We start from the raw sequence: 14,980 nt of genomic DNA on the forward strand, positions 1-14,980 counted from the left end.
CGTAGGAGTGGCTTGTTTGCGAACGATAAGCCCAGCTCCTGCGGCAATACAATGAATTATTTATGTAGGGCCAAAGACAGAGGGCAGCGAAATGCATAACTGAATGAATGCGTTAAGACCGAAATTAATTGGACCGAACTACCTAAAGGAAGGTGGGTATAAGGCGTAAGCTCAAAGGGCGTTTTGCTTAAGCAAAGGCTGAAGAAACCTGCGAGGAAGGTTTCCCTTGGGAAAAATATTAATATATTTTTTATATTACTATTTGTCAATTCAATTTTAAAAAAATCAAAAAGCTTGTAGCAAGTCCTGGCCAAAGATAGACCCTGCCAAACACCCATGACTAGTCAGAGTCGCGCGAACGCTTGGACTCCGGCTCATCGTCCTTCTCCTGGCGGCGCTTGGAGATCGGTGGGGAAGCGTTGCCCTGCAGCTTATACTGGAGGCCACTGGAGGTCAGATTACCGCCTCGAGCAGTCGGCGGAGCCTTGGGCGGGCGGTCCACGAACTTGACCGTCAGGGGCCGGAAGGCGCCCTCGATCATGTACCGATCCATGCCGAACTTGGCCATCTCGGCGTCCCGGCAGTGCTCGAAATGTACGAAGGCCACGCCACGGGACATTTTGCTGAACTTGTGGCGCAGCAAATTGATATCCAAGACGTTGCCGTAGGTGGCGAAGAGCTCTCGCACCTTCTTCTCGTCCATGTACGTGGGCAGGTTGGCCACGTACAGGTTGTTGTTCCTGGGCGGATCCTCCGAAGGTCGGGCGAAGGCCACCTTCAGCCGCTTGCCGCGCGTCTCGTAGCCATCCATGCTCTCCTGGGCAGCAGCCGCCTGGCGGGGTGACACGTAGTCCACGAATCCGTAGCAGCAGCTTATGCCCGTCCTGCGGTGGCGGATGATTTTGGCCTTGCGGATCTCACCGAACTTAGAGAAGAGGCGGTGCACCTCCAACTCCGTCATGTCCTGCGGCAGGTAGTTGAGTATCAGGTTCGTCTGCCCCCGACTGTAAGCATTATTAATGAGAGGCGGCACTGGGCTTCCGGTCTGGAACATCTCGGAGCCGGCGTATCCCCAGCTCAGCGGCTGTATGGTGGACTCCTGGGCGGTCATTATCTCTACGTTATAGATGCGACTCTTCAGTAGAAAGAAAGGCGTAAGTGACCGAGGTTAGTGTAATGCTTTCCACGAAATGGGATCCAAATCAAAACACTTACTATGGAAAATTGGCAATTACAATATCCGAATTGACTTAAAAGTCGGGGTACTTTGCAGCACTGCCTCTCCAAATGCTAACAGTTTTCCTTATTTTCCGGAATGGGATTGACAATTAGTTTTATGACAAACGGCATGGCTTTGGACAACAATCAGTTGGTAAATAAACTAAAATCATTCTTTTGACAACATACGAGGAGTTTAAAAACGAATTTAGCGAAAGAACCAGTATTGTACAAAGTTATAAAATCATTCAAACTTGGCGGCTTTGAGTTTCACAAAACTTAAGGTTCGCTTTGAATAAATACAATACCATTTCTAGTTTTAAATGCTTTAAGAAAGCCCTACTTAACACCTAAATCCGAATGCAAATTAAATAAATTCCACTTTGCAAAATCGCTGATTTGGCTGAGAAGTTGGCGTGCCAAGACAAAATGAAACCCTTTATGTGCACAAGGTGCAAAAGTTTCTGAAAAGTTTTCCAGCTGTTTATTTATTTGTTTGCTGATTATGGAATTTCGACATTGCCAATTCGAAGGTGGAATGGGAGTACTGCACAGAGGAATGTAAAAATTGTGCAGGTGGAAATTAAATTGGATATTGTGGATATTTGGGGAACCGACATGGCACTCGAGTCCATCGATTGGATCAATTGAATGCTCCGTTGTTTATTGCCAAAGCAAACTTGTTCATTATTTCTTTTTGTTTTACTTGGCCTCATATTAATTAATTTCCATTTCCGTTTCGTTTATCTTGGCTACGCCGATTTTTACCTTCATGCTGACTAGACAATTAATCAAGTTTAATTACTCGACCGCTGTGGGAGGAGCTCCTCCTCCAGCTCCAGCTCCTTATCCTAGTCGGGACTCCCCGGGGACCAGTGGATCCGCATTTGCCCGATGTGGTGGCCATCTGCTTTAATCACTTGAATATGCTTTCATTTCTCAGCGCCATGTGTGGGGCAGGAAGGCAGGAGCGCAGGAGTGGAGGAGCATCCAGAAATGGGCAGGACTCAGATAAAACCCGCCATTAAAAGACGCCTCACGTAAACAATTCATTCGGATGAGGTGGGTCGTTTACATATTTTCGCAGCGAGCTGCTATTTCGTTCCTAGCTGGTATATTGGGACAATTTAAAACTTGGGAACTAATGATTCAAATACATATTTAGACACACCGGGCTTAAACTGCTTAGCCTCTTCATTTTGTCGACTTTTTTCGCTCTTAACTGGCCTTGCTTTTTCAACATACACTGATCACTTTCATAGTTCCACATCCAAATTTGAAATAAATAAATCAATTGAGATACTAACAAGAATTATTTTAATGCTGTCGCTCGGTTCGATTTCCTTTTGACATGAATTATGAATCATTTCCTTCATTACACAAGTGAACGTCAGGTGTCGCCACAGTGTCATGTAGAGTAAATGTAGGTAACATGTCAACAGGTATGCCTATGTAAGCACTGAAAAATGTAAATAGATCTCGTTGAAGATTCGACTTCATTTTAATAGCTGATTTTAAGAACGTGTCTGCGCTTTCAATACAAACTTTATTAACTTTACACATTAAAAATAGTTACTTCATAAATTCATAGAAAGTGATTCATGCATGTAGGTTCTACATGGTCGGTTAACAAAGGAGCTTCGTCTCGAAGCAGTTACTAATGATACAAATGTTATACATGTCTTGGAGGATCACACAATAAATACGCAAGTTCAGTTTTACTACAAGCTCTAGATGATAACAGTGATTGTGGAAAACGTTCATAGACCATATGAACTCCATTAACTAAAAGTTAAGCCTCAACTCTACAGAATGCTACGGTATAAGTTAGATTTAATCTTTAAGGAGAGCCCCTAGACTTCTTTTGCTTCGATGATCTCGAATCGCAGGTCGTACTGCTGGTCAAAGCCAATGAGGCAGTCGGACATTAAATAAAGCGTGAGCTGTAGACGTCCGAGTCGGGGAGTTGCCTGGAACGAAATGCGGTTGGAGCAACGCTGACCACGAATGGAAATCCGCTTCATGGCCAGGAGCTCGTCATTGGCCTGGGAGCCCAGGGTCAGGAACCAAGCTTCGTTCTTGGGCTTTGGATATTTTGGGCAGTGCACCGTGTAGCTTTGTCCACCGCCTCTTCTCTGTCCACTGACATTAAGGCGCTGTAAGTTCACTACGAGGACGTAGTCCTCATTGGCATGTAGGGGTAACCATTCGCCCCTCGTGTCATCAGAAAGTGAGAGCGGTCGCTTGGCATTCTCGTTCTCCATGTACCGACCCTCTACGGATATTTGAAGTGCTATCTCAGGCATATCTTGGATTACCTGCAAATGTTTAAAGTAAGTTTTAAAAGTCGTTCAGAAATTTGCTTAATACGAAGCGTACCTTATACATCTGTTCGATCTCGTGTTCCTCGAAGGCATCTCGCAGAGGCTTCGCCAGTACTTCGTACTCTTGTTTGCACAGCTCCTTCAGCACGGGCAGCGTCAAATAGTCATGCTCACCGTGTGGTATGTTCAAGAAGGCATCGAGATTGTCCTCGTTCACTCCCGGCAGCGTTAGGAACTCACTGGCGTCGAACCAGCGGGCTTGAATGACGCTCTGCATTAGTTGCTGCACAATCAGAGTGGTTGACAGCCAACCCCGCTCCGCTGTATAGTCCACCATGGCTTGCATCACTCGAGTGGCGTTGTCCAGTGCCGACTTGGTGTCTGTCAGGTAATCCGAATTCGGAAGGGACTGCCGTGTAAAGTGGGCCTGGAGTAGCAGGAACGTTTTGGTATACGGAGAGTCCCAGGACGACGACGGGGGTCTAAAGCGACTCGTTTCAGCCATCTGCTCATTGTACTTATCCTCGTTGTGACGGACAGGTTGCTGATCAAATTCGTAGGAGTCGGCGATGGCGAGCAGAACTTCCTTGGTGCTCATGCCCGGCTGCAGATCCTCCAGAAAATGCTTCATTGTGCGGTACGACAGGTAGTAATAGGAACTGATTCGGCCCAAGAAGGTTGGCACCAGACATCCGTCACGCTCCACCAGACAGGCAGCAGCAGAAAGTTCATAGACCACGCGCTCAACCAGGTTGGACATAAAGGCATTAACATTCTCCGGTTCTATGCCCTGCAGCTGGTAGTACGACGGGTTTCGGAGTAGTCGCCGGAAGAAGTAAGTCCACGTCAGATAGTCCAAAGCGGCCTGCTTCGACTGAACAGTTCCGGCAACGATTTCAGCGTTTATGTGCTCCGGCAGCACTCCCAGCAGACTGGACTCTACCGGGAATGGATCGTACAAGAACTTCTTGTAGAAGTTCTTCTTTTCGTCGTGCACCAGAACGACGGCCACGCCTTCATTGTCGAACTGCGGCCGCCCGGCTCGTCCCATCATTTGTAGCACATCGGTAATGGGCATGTCCACGTACTTCTTCACCTTCCCGTCAAAGTATTCGGTACCTTTGATCACCACCAGATGAGCTGGTAAGTTAACACCCCATGCCAGTGTGGCTGTGGCCACCAGGACCTGGATCTTCCTATTGAGGAACAGCTCCTCAACACACTTGCGATCCTGTTCCTGCAAGCCGGCGTGATGTAGACCAATGCCGAAAGCTAGGCAGAATTTAAGGTTCTGGTCACGAATATTCTGCAGGATCAGCTCCATTTCGTTCTCGGCGATGTGCAGGAACTGCTTGGGATTCAAGTCGCCGGCCACGAAGGTAATCAGGTCCAGAGCCGTGAGGCGGGTCTGCCGACGCGAGGAGACAAAGACGATGGTGGGCTCACAAGGGGAGTAGGTGCGAATGGCCTGGAACGTGGGCCGGTTCATTGTTGCCATGCGAGGACAGTAGTGCTTTCCTGGGAAGCCATTGATGTGCACCTGGAGAGGCACTGGCCGCACCGAGGGCTTGAAGTTGTACAGTCCCATCTTTTTGATTCCCAACCAGTTGGCCAGATCTTGAGCGTTGGCCAATGCTGTGGACAATCCCACGATTCGAATCGCCCGACCGGTATGCGAACTGATAAAGTTTGTACGGGATACAATCACCTCGATGACCGGTCCTCGATCCTCTCCCAGCAGGTGGATCTCATCGATGACGATTAGGGACACATGCTGCACGTACTCGCGGGTCTGCCAAGAGCGACTGATGCCGTCCCACTTCTCTGGCGTGGTAACGATTAGTTGGGACTCTCGGATAGCCTGGATGTCGGGAGTGACGTCGCCAGTTAACTCAACAACCTTGAGACCCAGAGAGGAGCGCTGGAAGCGTTGCTCCCAATCGGATATGCGCTCCTTGACCAACGCTTTAAGTGGAGCGATATAAACCACTTTGCACTTGGGATTCTGGTTCAGGGCCCTGAAGATGGCGATCTCCGCCACAATGGTCTTACCACTGCCGGTGGGAGCGCCTAAAAGCACATTGTTGTCGGTGTGGTACAGGCAGTGAAAGATCTGCGTCTGGATTGGATTAAAGTGCGTGAATTTGTAGAGGGATTCGTAGAGAACGTTCTTGAGGCAGCTGACCGGGAGCGGGCGGAGGGGCAGAAGCTCCGTGAGTGGCGGGTGGTGTTCCGGCAGCACCAAATGTTGAAATGATAATGGAATGCATGTAGTACTTCCAAGCCAGCTATCGCTGCTTACTCTTATGTAGTATTGTGGCGGCAGTGGCTCCTTCAGAGGAATGGTCATCACCAGCTGCTGCGACTGGCCGCTCATCACCAACTTCCGGGTGACTTGAAACAGCTCCGAGTGGTAAATGTAGTTTGACTCTGGATCTTCAATCCACAGCCAGAAGCTTTGGCTCGTCTTTCCATGAACTCGGTCGTTCCATGTGAAACTGGGCCAAATGTCCACCTTGATACGCAGCACCGTTCGAGTTATAGGCTGCAGACTGGCTTCCGCTTCCAGCAAGGGCAGTTCCTGCGCCGACCGGATAACCAGATCTGCATAGGTATTGCTGCGGAGCCACTCTCTTAGCTCCCGCTGCTCCATATCCCGCAGCCGATAGACACTCAGACCGCGTCTTTCCAGTTTGTCGATGGTCTCGGCGTTAATGGCTGGGAACTGTTTTAGGTGGCAGTCATCATCCCATTGGCGCCGTTCAAACATCTTGCAAAGCTGCAGCATGCGTCCCGCCAGGACCGCATTATTCTGTCGCAATACAATGGAGAACAGCGCTCTGGTTATCCTTCCTATATTCGTGGTAATATACGACATGTCGGAGCTCAGTGAAAAGGATTTCACATACCCATTGGAAAGATATGTCTGAATGAGAATGTTCACCTGGCAAAAAACACAAAATTAAGCTTGGGAATAGGCTTGTACAAGTTTAATCATTACCTTGCCGTGTATATTCTCACTTCCGCCGTGTGCCTTTATCTTACAATAGGCGTTTCTCAGTTCGTCCAATTCCTCCATCTCATCATCGCGTACCTTAAGTTGCTGAAACTCCTGCGCCTGAGAAATCATGGCCAAAATCTCAGCCTGGGTCATAAACGGCTTCATTAACTCGTTAAAAGTTTCCACTGTATCGTACTTTATGTAGAAATGAGATGCAGTGCGACCTAAGTCAGTGATGTTCATGTCCATGGTCCGCTGGTTAAACCGCATCATCCGAGCTTTGTCCAGACTCATCGATGCGGACATGATGAGAGCTCGCCGGCGAGCTTCTAGCGTGGGATCCTTCTGTAGCTCCGAATACTCGATACCGTACACATGAGGATTTATTCTCATTCGCACAAACAAGTACCTTTAAATTATTGTGATAAAATCGATAACATTCAAATTGATCAGACATATAATTAAGTCCAATATCAACATACGTATAACTGAGCCACTCGATCGCTTCCTCCACATTGGTAATGGTGCCAAGGCCAATTTCCGCATTAAGATTGTCGGCCAGACAATTCACGAAGTTGGACTCGATGGGGAATTGATTGGTCAGCAGCGACAGGTAGTGATTCAGCTTATCATAGCTGGTGATGATGGTGCCCACTCCACTCTTGTCGAACTGTGGCCGACCGGCGCGACCAAAGATTTGCAGCACATCGAGAATGCCCAGGTCCACAAAGCTACCATGCTTTGCATCGTATATATCTGTTCCTCGGATGATGACAGCGTGAGCCGGCAGATTGACACCCCAGGCCAGAGTGGCAGTGCAGACGAGCACCGAGATGTGGCCTTCGACAAAGTACTTCTCAACCATCTGACGATCGGCGCGTAGCATTCCCGCATGGTGCATGGCCAAGCCGCAAGAGAACAGCTCCACCAGTTGCTTGTTTCGGCTCCTCTGTATCGAACGCGTTGCAAGTCCGTGAGCAGCGGAATCCTTGGGCAGGAACAGGGCACTGGTATTGTTCTGCTGGGCCAGTTCGCGAATCACGTTTGCCGTTCGCACCGTGGCGTTCCGGGCATGGACAAAAACCATTATCTGATGACCTTCCTGCACCATCTCAACGCACTTTTGGTAACAGCACTGGTCCATATCAGCGATCTGCTGCAGCGGCTTAACCGACTTAATGCCCACAAAATTGGTGTCCAGTGGCACAGGTCGGAAGCGGGAGTCAAAATAAAACAGACCCTTCATGGGATTCACACGCAGGAAGTGAGCCACATCGATGTAGTTTGGAAGGGTTGCGGATAGGCCTACGATGCGAATCATTGACTGCGAGGACTCGACAAGGCGGAGTGTGCGAGCCACTAATGCCTCCACAACGGGACCTCGCTCACCGTGCAAAAGATGCACTTCATCAATGATGAGTAACTTCACCAGGCTTATCAAAGCCACGTCGCCGCTGCCTGGAAAGTAATTTTGTTAACAAATTGTGTAAAACATAAAATGTTATCCTTACCCTTTCGGGTTACCACATCCCATTTCTCCGGTGTGGTTACTAGTATCTGGGTGGCAGCCATTTCCGCCTTGGTAAGCTGCATGTCACCCGTCAGCTCGCGTACAACGATTTGTAGAGATTTCAGGCGCTTGGAGAAGTTATCAACCATTTCCGAGGCCAACGCCTTCATTGGGGCAATGTAGACGATCTTGAATTCGTCCCGGTTGATGACTCCCTGTTCCAGGTGGCAACGGATGGTGTGCACAATAGACAGCATAGCCACGTTGGTCTTTCCGGCTCCCGTGGGCGCGCACACCAGCATATTTTCGTTGCTGTGATAGGCAACCGGATAGACCACAGACTGGATGCGATTCAGCTCCTTGCAGTTGGCAAAGGCCAGTCTGCCCACGTCGTCCAATTCTTCGATTTTGATGCGCTTGTTGCCAACAGAGAGTGGGGGTGGCTCACTTGCTGGGATCTTTACCTCCTCCCACTGTTTGTTATCGACACGCTGGGCGTTGTCGGGCAGAGTGATTCTGCTGCCTCCTATGAAGCCTGCGTGCTGTTTCGCCAGAAGCTGGCTGTCGAACACATAGGGATAGTGGATGGGCTGGTTGTAGGAGGACTGTTTGTACTCCGCTTTAGCCGCCTTTGTGCTGAGCAACAGAGGCTCGCGCTGCGCGGCTTCCAAGAGCTTTCGCTGGTGCTGCATGCGCAGTTGTTGAACGGAAACGGCGACCGCACAATTCGGGTCATCCTCGGGCTCTTCGTCCTTAATGCTTCGCATGATGCGCTGCAGTTTTTTCTCCTCCCGCCGCTGCATTTTGCCCAGCTGCTTCTCCTGGGCCGACTGAACTACGACGGCGCTAGCCACGGTGGGACGCCGCTCTGCGACTCCCCCACTGGCAGCCGTCTGGATGCGCTTCTGTTTCACCTCCTTGACGCGGCGGGATCGGGTGGCGAACTGATCTAGTTGGCGAGCGATCTTGTCCCGTTCCTGGAGCAGTTTCCCAACCAATTCAAAGTGATCGAATCCCAGAAGTTCCATTAGCTCATTCTGCAACTCCTCGCTGCTGCGCTTGGAACCGAGAATGTCGCCCACGCGATCCATTAAATGCTCGTCGTCCAGCTTTTCGGAGATTCCAAGCAGAGTCTGCAGTTCCGGACTCAACTTGGCGGCTTCCGAGCTCTGGGACACCAGCGTGGTGGATTTCGTTTTGTACTTCATGGAGAACTTGTTAACGGTGCGGTTTTTGAGAAGCGCATCCGGCGCCAGATCCGTCAGCAGGCTGATGTCCATCCACTCGGAGGGCGTGCGCTTGACATGGATATGAGCGCCCCATAGCGGACCTACACCGGGCGCCTTGTGCTGCGTCTGTCGCCAACGCTTGAGCGCAGATCTTTCGTGATCCTCAAGCAGATCACCGATGGTCTGGACGCAGTCGTGGATTTGAGACTTTTTGCGATCGAAGATCTGGCCAAACATGCCGTGCAGCCGCTGGGTGGTGGCCACCAGGAGCACCCGCTGATCCAGCAGCAGCCAGAATAGAAAGAGCGCGGCGTGCTCCACCACCTGTGGCTGCTCCTCGTAGCCCATACACTCCTGCACCAGATTGCGCAGCTTCTGGAGCTGCACCTTTGCGGCGGGCTGCTTTTCGGTTGGCATCTGGGCCAGAAGCCGCGCGATGGTTTGCTCCTCCTTGCTGGAGAGGATCGAGGTGGCAAGGAAAAGGAATTCATCAGAATTTCACAGGTGGTGAAATCGCTACTTACATTTGGCTGTTCGTCGTCGTGGACGCAGTAGAGTTAGTTTTCGCCTGCCGCAGGACGCTGAAGCGCCGACTTCGGGCCTCCAGCTCCGTCTTGGTGCGCAGCGATGCACTCAGTCGTGGCGGCTCCCACATATTCAATCGCTTTTTATGACTAGAGCTGGTGCAAAATTAATGTTTACGTTTTTTCTTCCCAAATCGCAGAGTGGGCCGGCTTCTTCTTCCCCCTAAAATACTAAAAAACACGAATTGCGGTCACACTGGATGGAAACGGTGTTGCCACACATGGGGAAATAGCTTGAATGTCGTATATCGTAAGTTGAAATTCAAAATAAGGTCGTTACAAATAATGGTGTGCCACTAAAATTAATTGCAATGACTAAATAGCTGCGAATTCGCATAATTAAATGTACAAACCCAGTTTTAGGATGGAATAATATAAAAAATTAAGTTGACAACAGCATAAACCATGTATTTTCACCATCCTCCGTATTGTATGGAAATACGAAGTCACTTTTGAGGAATCTGCTCACAATTTTAATATGCTTAACTTGCCGCAAGATTAAGAAGTTTTACAACCTGTGTCCAGCTGCTTTGATTTGCGGCTGCCAAGCGACCCCCGCCCCAAACAACCCCAAAATAACCCCATAAACTTGTTGCGCAAGCTGCAATTGTCTGTGTGCTGTTACTTAATATGCGCTGCGTGTTCACATGCCCACTGGAAACCTCCTCCTGGTTATTCATCTGCCACATGCTTCATTGACCACTTTGAATGCCTCTTTCACTGAAGCTCCAAGTGGGCAGCTGTCCTGCAAGCGACGAGTATATAAAGTCAGGAACCGGCATCTCGGTCCTTTCATTTGCGCTTTCTCAGGGATACGAAACAGGACACCAGGAGAAGATCATATGTGCGGCACAGCATTCTGAGCCGACTGCCGACCAATGACCAAGACAACGATGCATTGGCTGGCGCACCTCCAGATCATCGTGCTATGTGAGTTTAGACTTTGAAGTAACCAATGGTTAGGTTGTGTAACTAAAACTTTGCGTTGTGTAGGCATTTGGTTGATGTGCCCCAGTTCGCAGGCCATAAAATGCGACACCTGTGGCAAGGAGTGTGCCAGCGCATGTGGCACAAAGCACTTTCGGTAAGATAATATATCCAAAGGGTTTCCCAACTGGCGTTTCGCACGTGTTATTCATTTTGCTCACCCAGAACATGCTGCTTTAACTACCTTCGCAAGCGATCTGACCCCGACGCACTGCGTCAGAGCTCCAACAGGCGGCTCATCGACTTCATCCTGCTGCAAGGACGTGCCCTCTTCACCCAGGAGCTGCGAGAAAGGCGTCACAATGGCACTTTGATGGACCTCGGCATGAACACCTACTACCGCTGAAGACAACCCCAGATTATCCTGTACCACTTTTACTGATAACCAAACTGGCATTGATTTTGATTAACGAACTATGTGATCCAATGGCTATGGCAAATGGTTGAGATGCTTGAAATGTTACTTACCAATAAAGGCACACACTTCTTTGGGGCACTGTGCCCGACAAAGCAGTTGAGTAAGTGATAAGTGGGCGATTTTGATTTTGTATCAATTGCTGTTATATTTTTACAATATTTTTTTTTTACATTTTTCATTGCCAGCTTTTTTTGGGGTTTTCCTTGAGGTGCCTTTGCAAAATAGTTGAGTCTTTGTAGATCTAGAGCCGTCAGTTCCCTACGTCTGCAGTCGTCGTCTCTGATTCCTAAGCCTAAGCCTGCGACTCGCTGATCTCGGCGGTGGCCTGGGTCCTCGAGTCCGAGGTGAGGTCGTCCTTGCCGCAGGCCAGACATGGCATCTTCTCCCTGAGCACCTGCTTGTACTTCGGGTGGCTGTGGCAGGAGATATATCAAAATATATATTATACATAGAAGGTAGATAGATGGTGGCACCCACCTCAGTCCATACACAATGGGATTGCACACCGCATTGGCCTTGGCAAACACGGAGCCGCAGATGGTGCTCAGCGGACTCAGGTGCATCGACTCGAAGATGCCCGCGTAGTTGATGATGGTGTACGGGGTCCAGGCGAAGAACCACAGCGATATGGTGGTCAGGGCCACCTTGGCCAGCTTGATCTCGATGGCCTTGCTCTTGTCGGCCTCGCTGTTCCGCAAGGAGGCCACGTTCATCTTCTTCGCCTGCTCGCGCATGGCCTTCTCATGGGCAGCTACAGCCTGCAAGGCAAGGGTGGATCCTTAACAGAATCCTTGGATGATATAAGTAAGAGAAGTCATACCTTCATGATGTGCCAGTAGGAGAAGATGATGGTCAGCAGCGGCGTGAGATAGACCCACAGGGAGTAGACGATGATGTAGGACCTGTTCCACCAGTCCTTGGCGAAGTAATCGGTGCCGCAGGCGGTCATGTTGCCCTCGGGCACATAGCGATTCCAGCCGAAGAGCGGCATCAGAGCCCAGGCACCGCAGATGATCCACACGACCATGAGCCGGAGCACCGCCGCCGTGGCCGTCAGTGGTTTCCTGGCCATTCCCTTGACGATCACGCAGTAGCGATCGTAGGCAATCAGCGTCATCGACCAGATGGAGACGCATCCGAAGAGCGAGCCAAACATGCCGTACAATTCGCACAGGAAGGGACCCATGATCCAGGTGCCATAGAATCCATTCAGCACCACCGGCGGGAACATGGTGAACATCATCATGAAGTCGGAGAAGGCCAGGTTGACCACAAACATGTTGGACGGCGTGCGCAGTCCCTTCGACGAGGTGAAGATGTACATCACAATGAAGTTGCCCGCCAGCGACATGGTGCCCAGAATGGCAATCACGAAGCCAATGATGCCGAACCACATGGGCTCCAGTGGGGGCCACTGGTACCAGTACGGGTCCACCATGTGCATGATCTCGGCGGGCACACTCTCCGCCAGGCTGAGATTGCGCCCATCGCGCATATAGGCGAAGCTCGGTGGATTCAGGCTGGCCATTTTGGGTGCTGGTGGTGCAACGGTGGTGCTTCGGTGGTGGCTTCGTCTGAACTTGGATCGCTGGCTACTCTGCTGCGGCGACTACTCGCTGTCCATAGCAGGACGACTGACTCTCGGGACGCGAACTCGGCGGCAATGCCTGGGGCAACACCATGGCCGGGTCTTTATATGTCCACTCTTGTTCACCGCGTCTTAGACTAATTGCCCTAATCCAATTAGCCAGCACTTGGCCAATCCAAAGCTAACCGTTCGAATTGGGCTTTCGATTGCCGCCGGTTTGCTGCGTCGGATTAGCAGCAGTCGCGTCATTTCAAAACCGTCTTAGCCGCCACAACGGTCATGGTCAAGTTTGAGGTACCACCCACCCGGCAATTAGATTAAGACAAACGCTTTCCTGCTTCCTCAAGTTCACGTTTTCACGTTTTACTGACTGACTGACACAATCCGGGCTCTCCTCCTCAGGAATGCCAATGGTAGCCCAGCTTGCGTGCTCCCCTCATCACGGTGGACAGCTGGAACTGCAGGCTGCCGTATGACTCCATGGAGAGTCCCTTGCACTTCAGGTTGTCCAGCAGCACCTTGGGGTCCTTCAGCTCCGGTTCCCGCCGCAACAGCCAACTGGTGATGTCCGCCATCATGCTGGGGCACCTGGGCATCAGGATGGGGGCCTGCAGCTGCTCCGTCTGATCCGCTGGCCGACGGCTGCCAAAAACGGGCAGGTGGATGTGGGCGTAGCCGAGCAGTGTTTCCCTTCCCAGGCCACTGCGCCCGAACACGCTTACCAGGATCTGGGGCCCTGAAAACCAAGGGAAATAGAGGATATATAAACTCATTACCAAGAAGGATCACTAAAAGTTCTTGAATCTTTTTGGCAGTGCTTGCATCTTAGTTACGGAGTAATACATCTTCTATGTAGTAAATGCAAGTGTACTGCCCAAAGTGGAAAATAATCAATTCTATACTCCTACTTACAGCCAAAGGGACTGGTGCTCTTGTAGGTCACCTCGATGGGCATGTTGAAGACAATCGGCTCGTTGAAGTGGCCCCTTCTGTTGGTGGCCAGTTGGGTGAGTCCGTGCTGGGGTCCGGAGGACAGCTGCCAGTCGGGGCCAGCGACCAGTTCGTAGCGCAGGAAGACGAACTCCTTGTCGGGACCCAGGGGAAAGGTGGCCGACACTATTTGGCCGACGATGCTCAAGCTGAAGTAGCTGGCGGTGGCTTTCGCGTCCATGGCATTCGGAACACTTTCTTTGGCACTCCGGAACTTCTTTTTGCCTTTTTTGGCTCTTTGTTTATGTTTTTCATGCGGCGGAGTGGTGTCCTCGTTGCCCGGGAGACTGACGCCCTCGCTGGCACTCATGGTGGTGGTTACGGCTACCGACTCTCGATGGGGTGTGTTTCCAGCCAAGTCGAGTGGCAACTACTTTTATTTCCACCTGACAACTGACATGGGCACAGAGACTTAGTGTTGAAAGTGGCCAAAAAATATGACAGCTTGGGCTAAAAAAGAGGTATTTTTTTTAAAGATTTTAAAATATATATATTTTGCTTAAGTATCAAAGAGGCTATTCAATGCATTTTTATGTCTTCTGTTTTCCATATTGAAAACCAGAAATAGTCGTCAAGTTCCTAAACAGCTAAGCCATTATTGTCATTTTCTCTTCTATTCGATTTTATTTAAATGCACTATTGTATTAATTTAATGCTTATGCTTATGTACTGTATATGACTGGCAAGATCATAAACGAAATTTATGTAAACAATTTCTCGATTTTTTGTTGATTGCGAGAGTCTCAGGAATTCCCGAGAGACACTCAGCACTTATCGACTGTAAATACGGATGGTATATGGCCTGTCTGCATTTAATAATAGTTTAGATAAAGCACCGATGATAATTTCTATTTTTCGCTGATTTAATGCGGCAGCAAGTTCATAAATCACACTAATGATTCCTTTCGGTATGCATTGTAACTACTTTAGTCGCCGCCTTGGTGGATTTCCTTTGTTTCGCCAGTTATGTACGGAAAACAACTTATTTTATTCGCACACTTTGTCATGTCGACGGCTGTGTAATTTAATTCCAATCGACATCGCTCGTTACATGGACATCGAGTGGTTCTGGCTGCCAATTTGCATACTCCGATCCAGATTCAGATCGAGATCGGAGTAACATATCTGCGC

The 14,980-nt window shown here is 49.8% G+C and overlaps 5 protein-coding genes across 5 annotated transcripts; 1 reads left to right on the forward strand and 4 right to left on the reverse strand.

Annotated features, from left to right (window-relative positions):
* Positions 1–269: 269 nt before the first annotated feature.
* Positions 270–1,347, reverse strand: LOC6537162 (sex-lethal homolog). Its single transcript, XM_002097687.4, has 2 exons — positions 1,216–1,347; positions 270–1,135 (listed from the first exon to the last, which is right to left on the reverse strand). The coding sequence occupies exon 2, from the start codon at positions 1,109–1,111 to the stop codon at positions 341–343; it is 771 nt and encodes a 256-aa protein (XP_002097723.1). The 5' UTR covers positions 1,112–1,135; positions 1,216–1,347; the 3' UTR covers positions 270–340.
* Positions 1,348–2,745: 1,398 nt separating this feature from the next.
* On the reverse strand, positions 2,746–10,046 carry LOC6537163 (activating signal cointegrator 1 complex subunit 3). The gene is made up of 6 exons (XM_002097688.4): positions 9,807–10,046; positions 8,055–9,736; positions 7,026–8,001; positions 6,544–6,952; positions 3,598–6,486; positions 2,746–3,536 (listed from the first exon to the last, which is right to left on the reverse strand). Exons 1-6 carry the CDS (start codon positions 9,935–9,937, stop codon positions 3,072–3,074), a joined length of 6,552 nt encoding a protein of 2,183 aa, XP_002097724.1. The 5' UTR covers positions 9,938–10,046; the 3' UTR covers positions 2,746–3,071.
* Positions 10,047–10,638: 592 nt separating this feature from the next.
* Positions 10,639–11,366, forward strand: LOC6537164 (trissin). The gene is made up of 3 exons (XM_015192690.2): positions 10,639–10,796; positions 10,860–10,950; positions 11,019–11,366. The coding sequence occupies exons 1-3, from the start codon at positions 10,745–10,747 to the stop codon at positions 11,197–11,199; spliced, it is 324 nt and encodes a 107-aa protein (XP_015048176.1). The 5' UTR covers positions 10,639–10,744; the 3' UTR covers positions 11,200–11,366.
* A 76-nt stretch (positions 11,367–11,442) lies between these two features.
* LOC6537165 (opsin Rh6) lies at positions 11,443–12,954 on the reverse strand. Its single transcript, XM_002097690.4, has 3 exons — positions 12,092–12,954; positions 11,749–12,029; positions 11,443–11,684 (listed from the first exon to the last, which is right to left on the reverse strand). The coding sequence occupies exons 1-3, from the start codon at positions 12,797–12,799 to the stop codon at positions 11,564–11,566; spliced, it is 1,110 nt and encodes a 369-aa protein (XP_002097726.1). The 5' UTR covers positions 12,800–12,954; the 3' UTR covers positions 11,443–11,563.
* A 235-nt stretch (positions 12,955–13,189) lies between these two features.
* LOC6537166 (B9 domain-containing protein 1) lies at positions 13,190–14,310 on the reverse strand. Its single transcript, XM_002097691.3, has 2 exons — positions 13,772–14,310; positions 13,190–13,595 (listed from the first exon to the last, which is right to left on the reverse strand). The coding sequence occupies exons 1-2, from the start codon at positions 14,157–14,159 to the stop codon at positions 13,258–13,260; spliced, it is 726 nt and encodes a 241-aa protein (XP_002097727.1). The 5' UTR covers positions 14,160–14,310; the 3' UTR covers positions 13,190–13,257.
* Positions 14,311–14,980: the final 670 nt, after the last annotated feature.

The sequence above is a fragment of the Drosophila yakuba genome, chromosome 3R, assembly GCF_016746365.2.
Source record: "Drosophila yakuba strain Tai18E2 chromosome 3R, Prin_Dyak_Tai18E2_2.1, whole genome shotgun sequence".
NCBI lineage: Eukaryota > Metazoa > Arthropoda > Insecta > Diptera > Drosophilidae > Drosophila > Drosophila yakuba.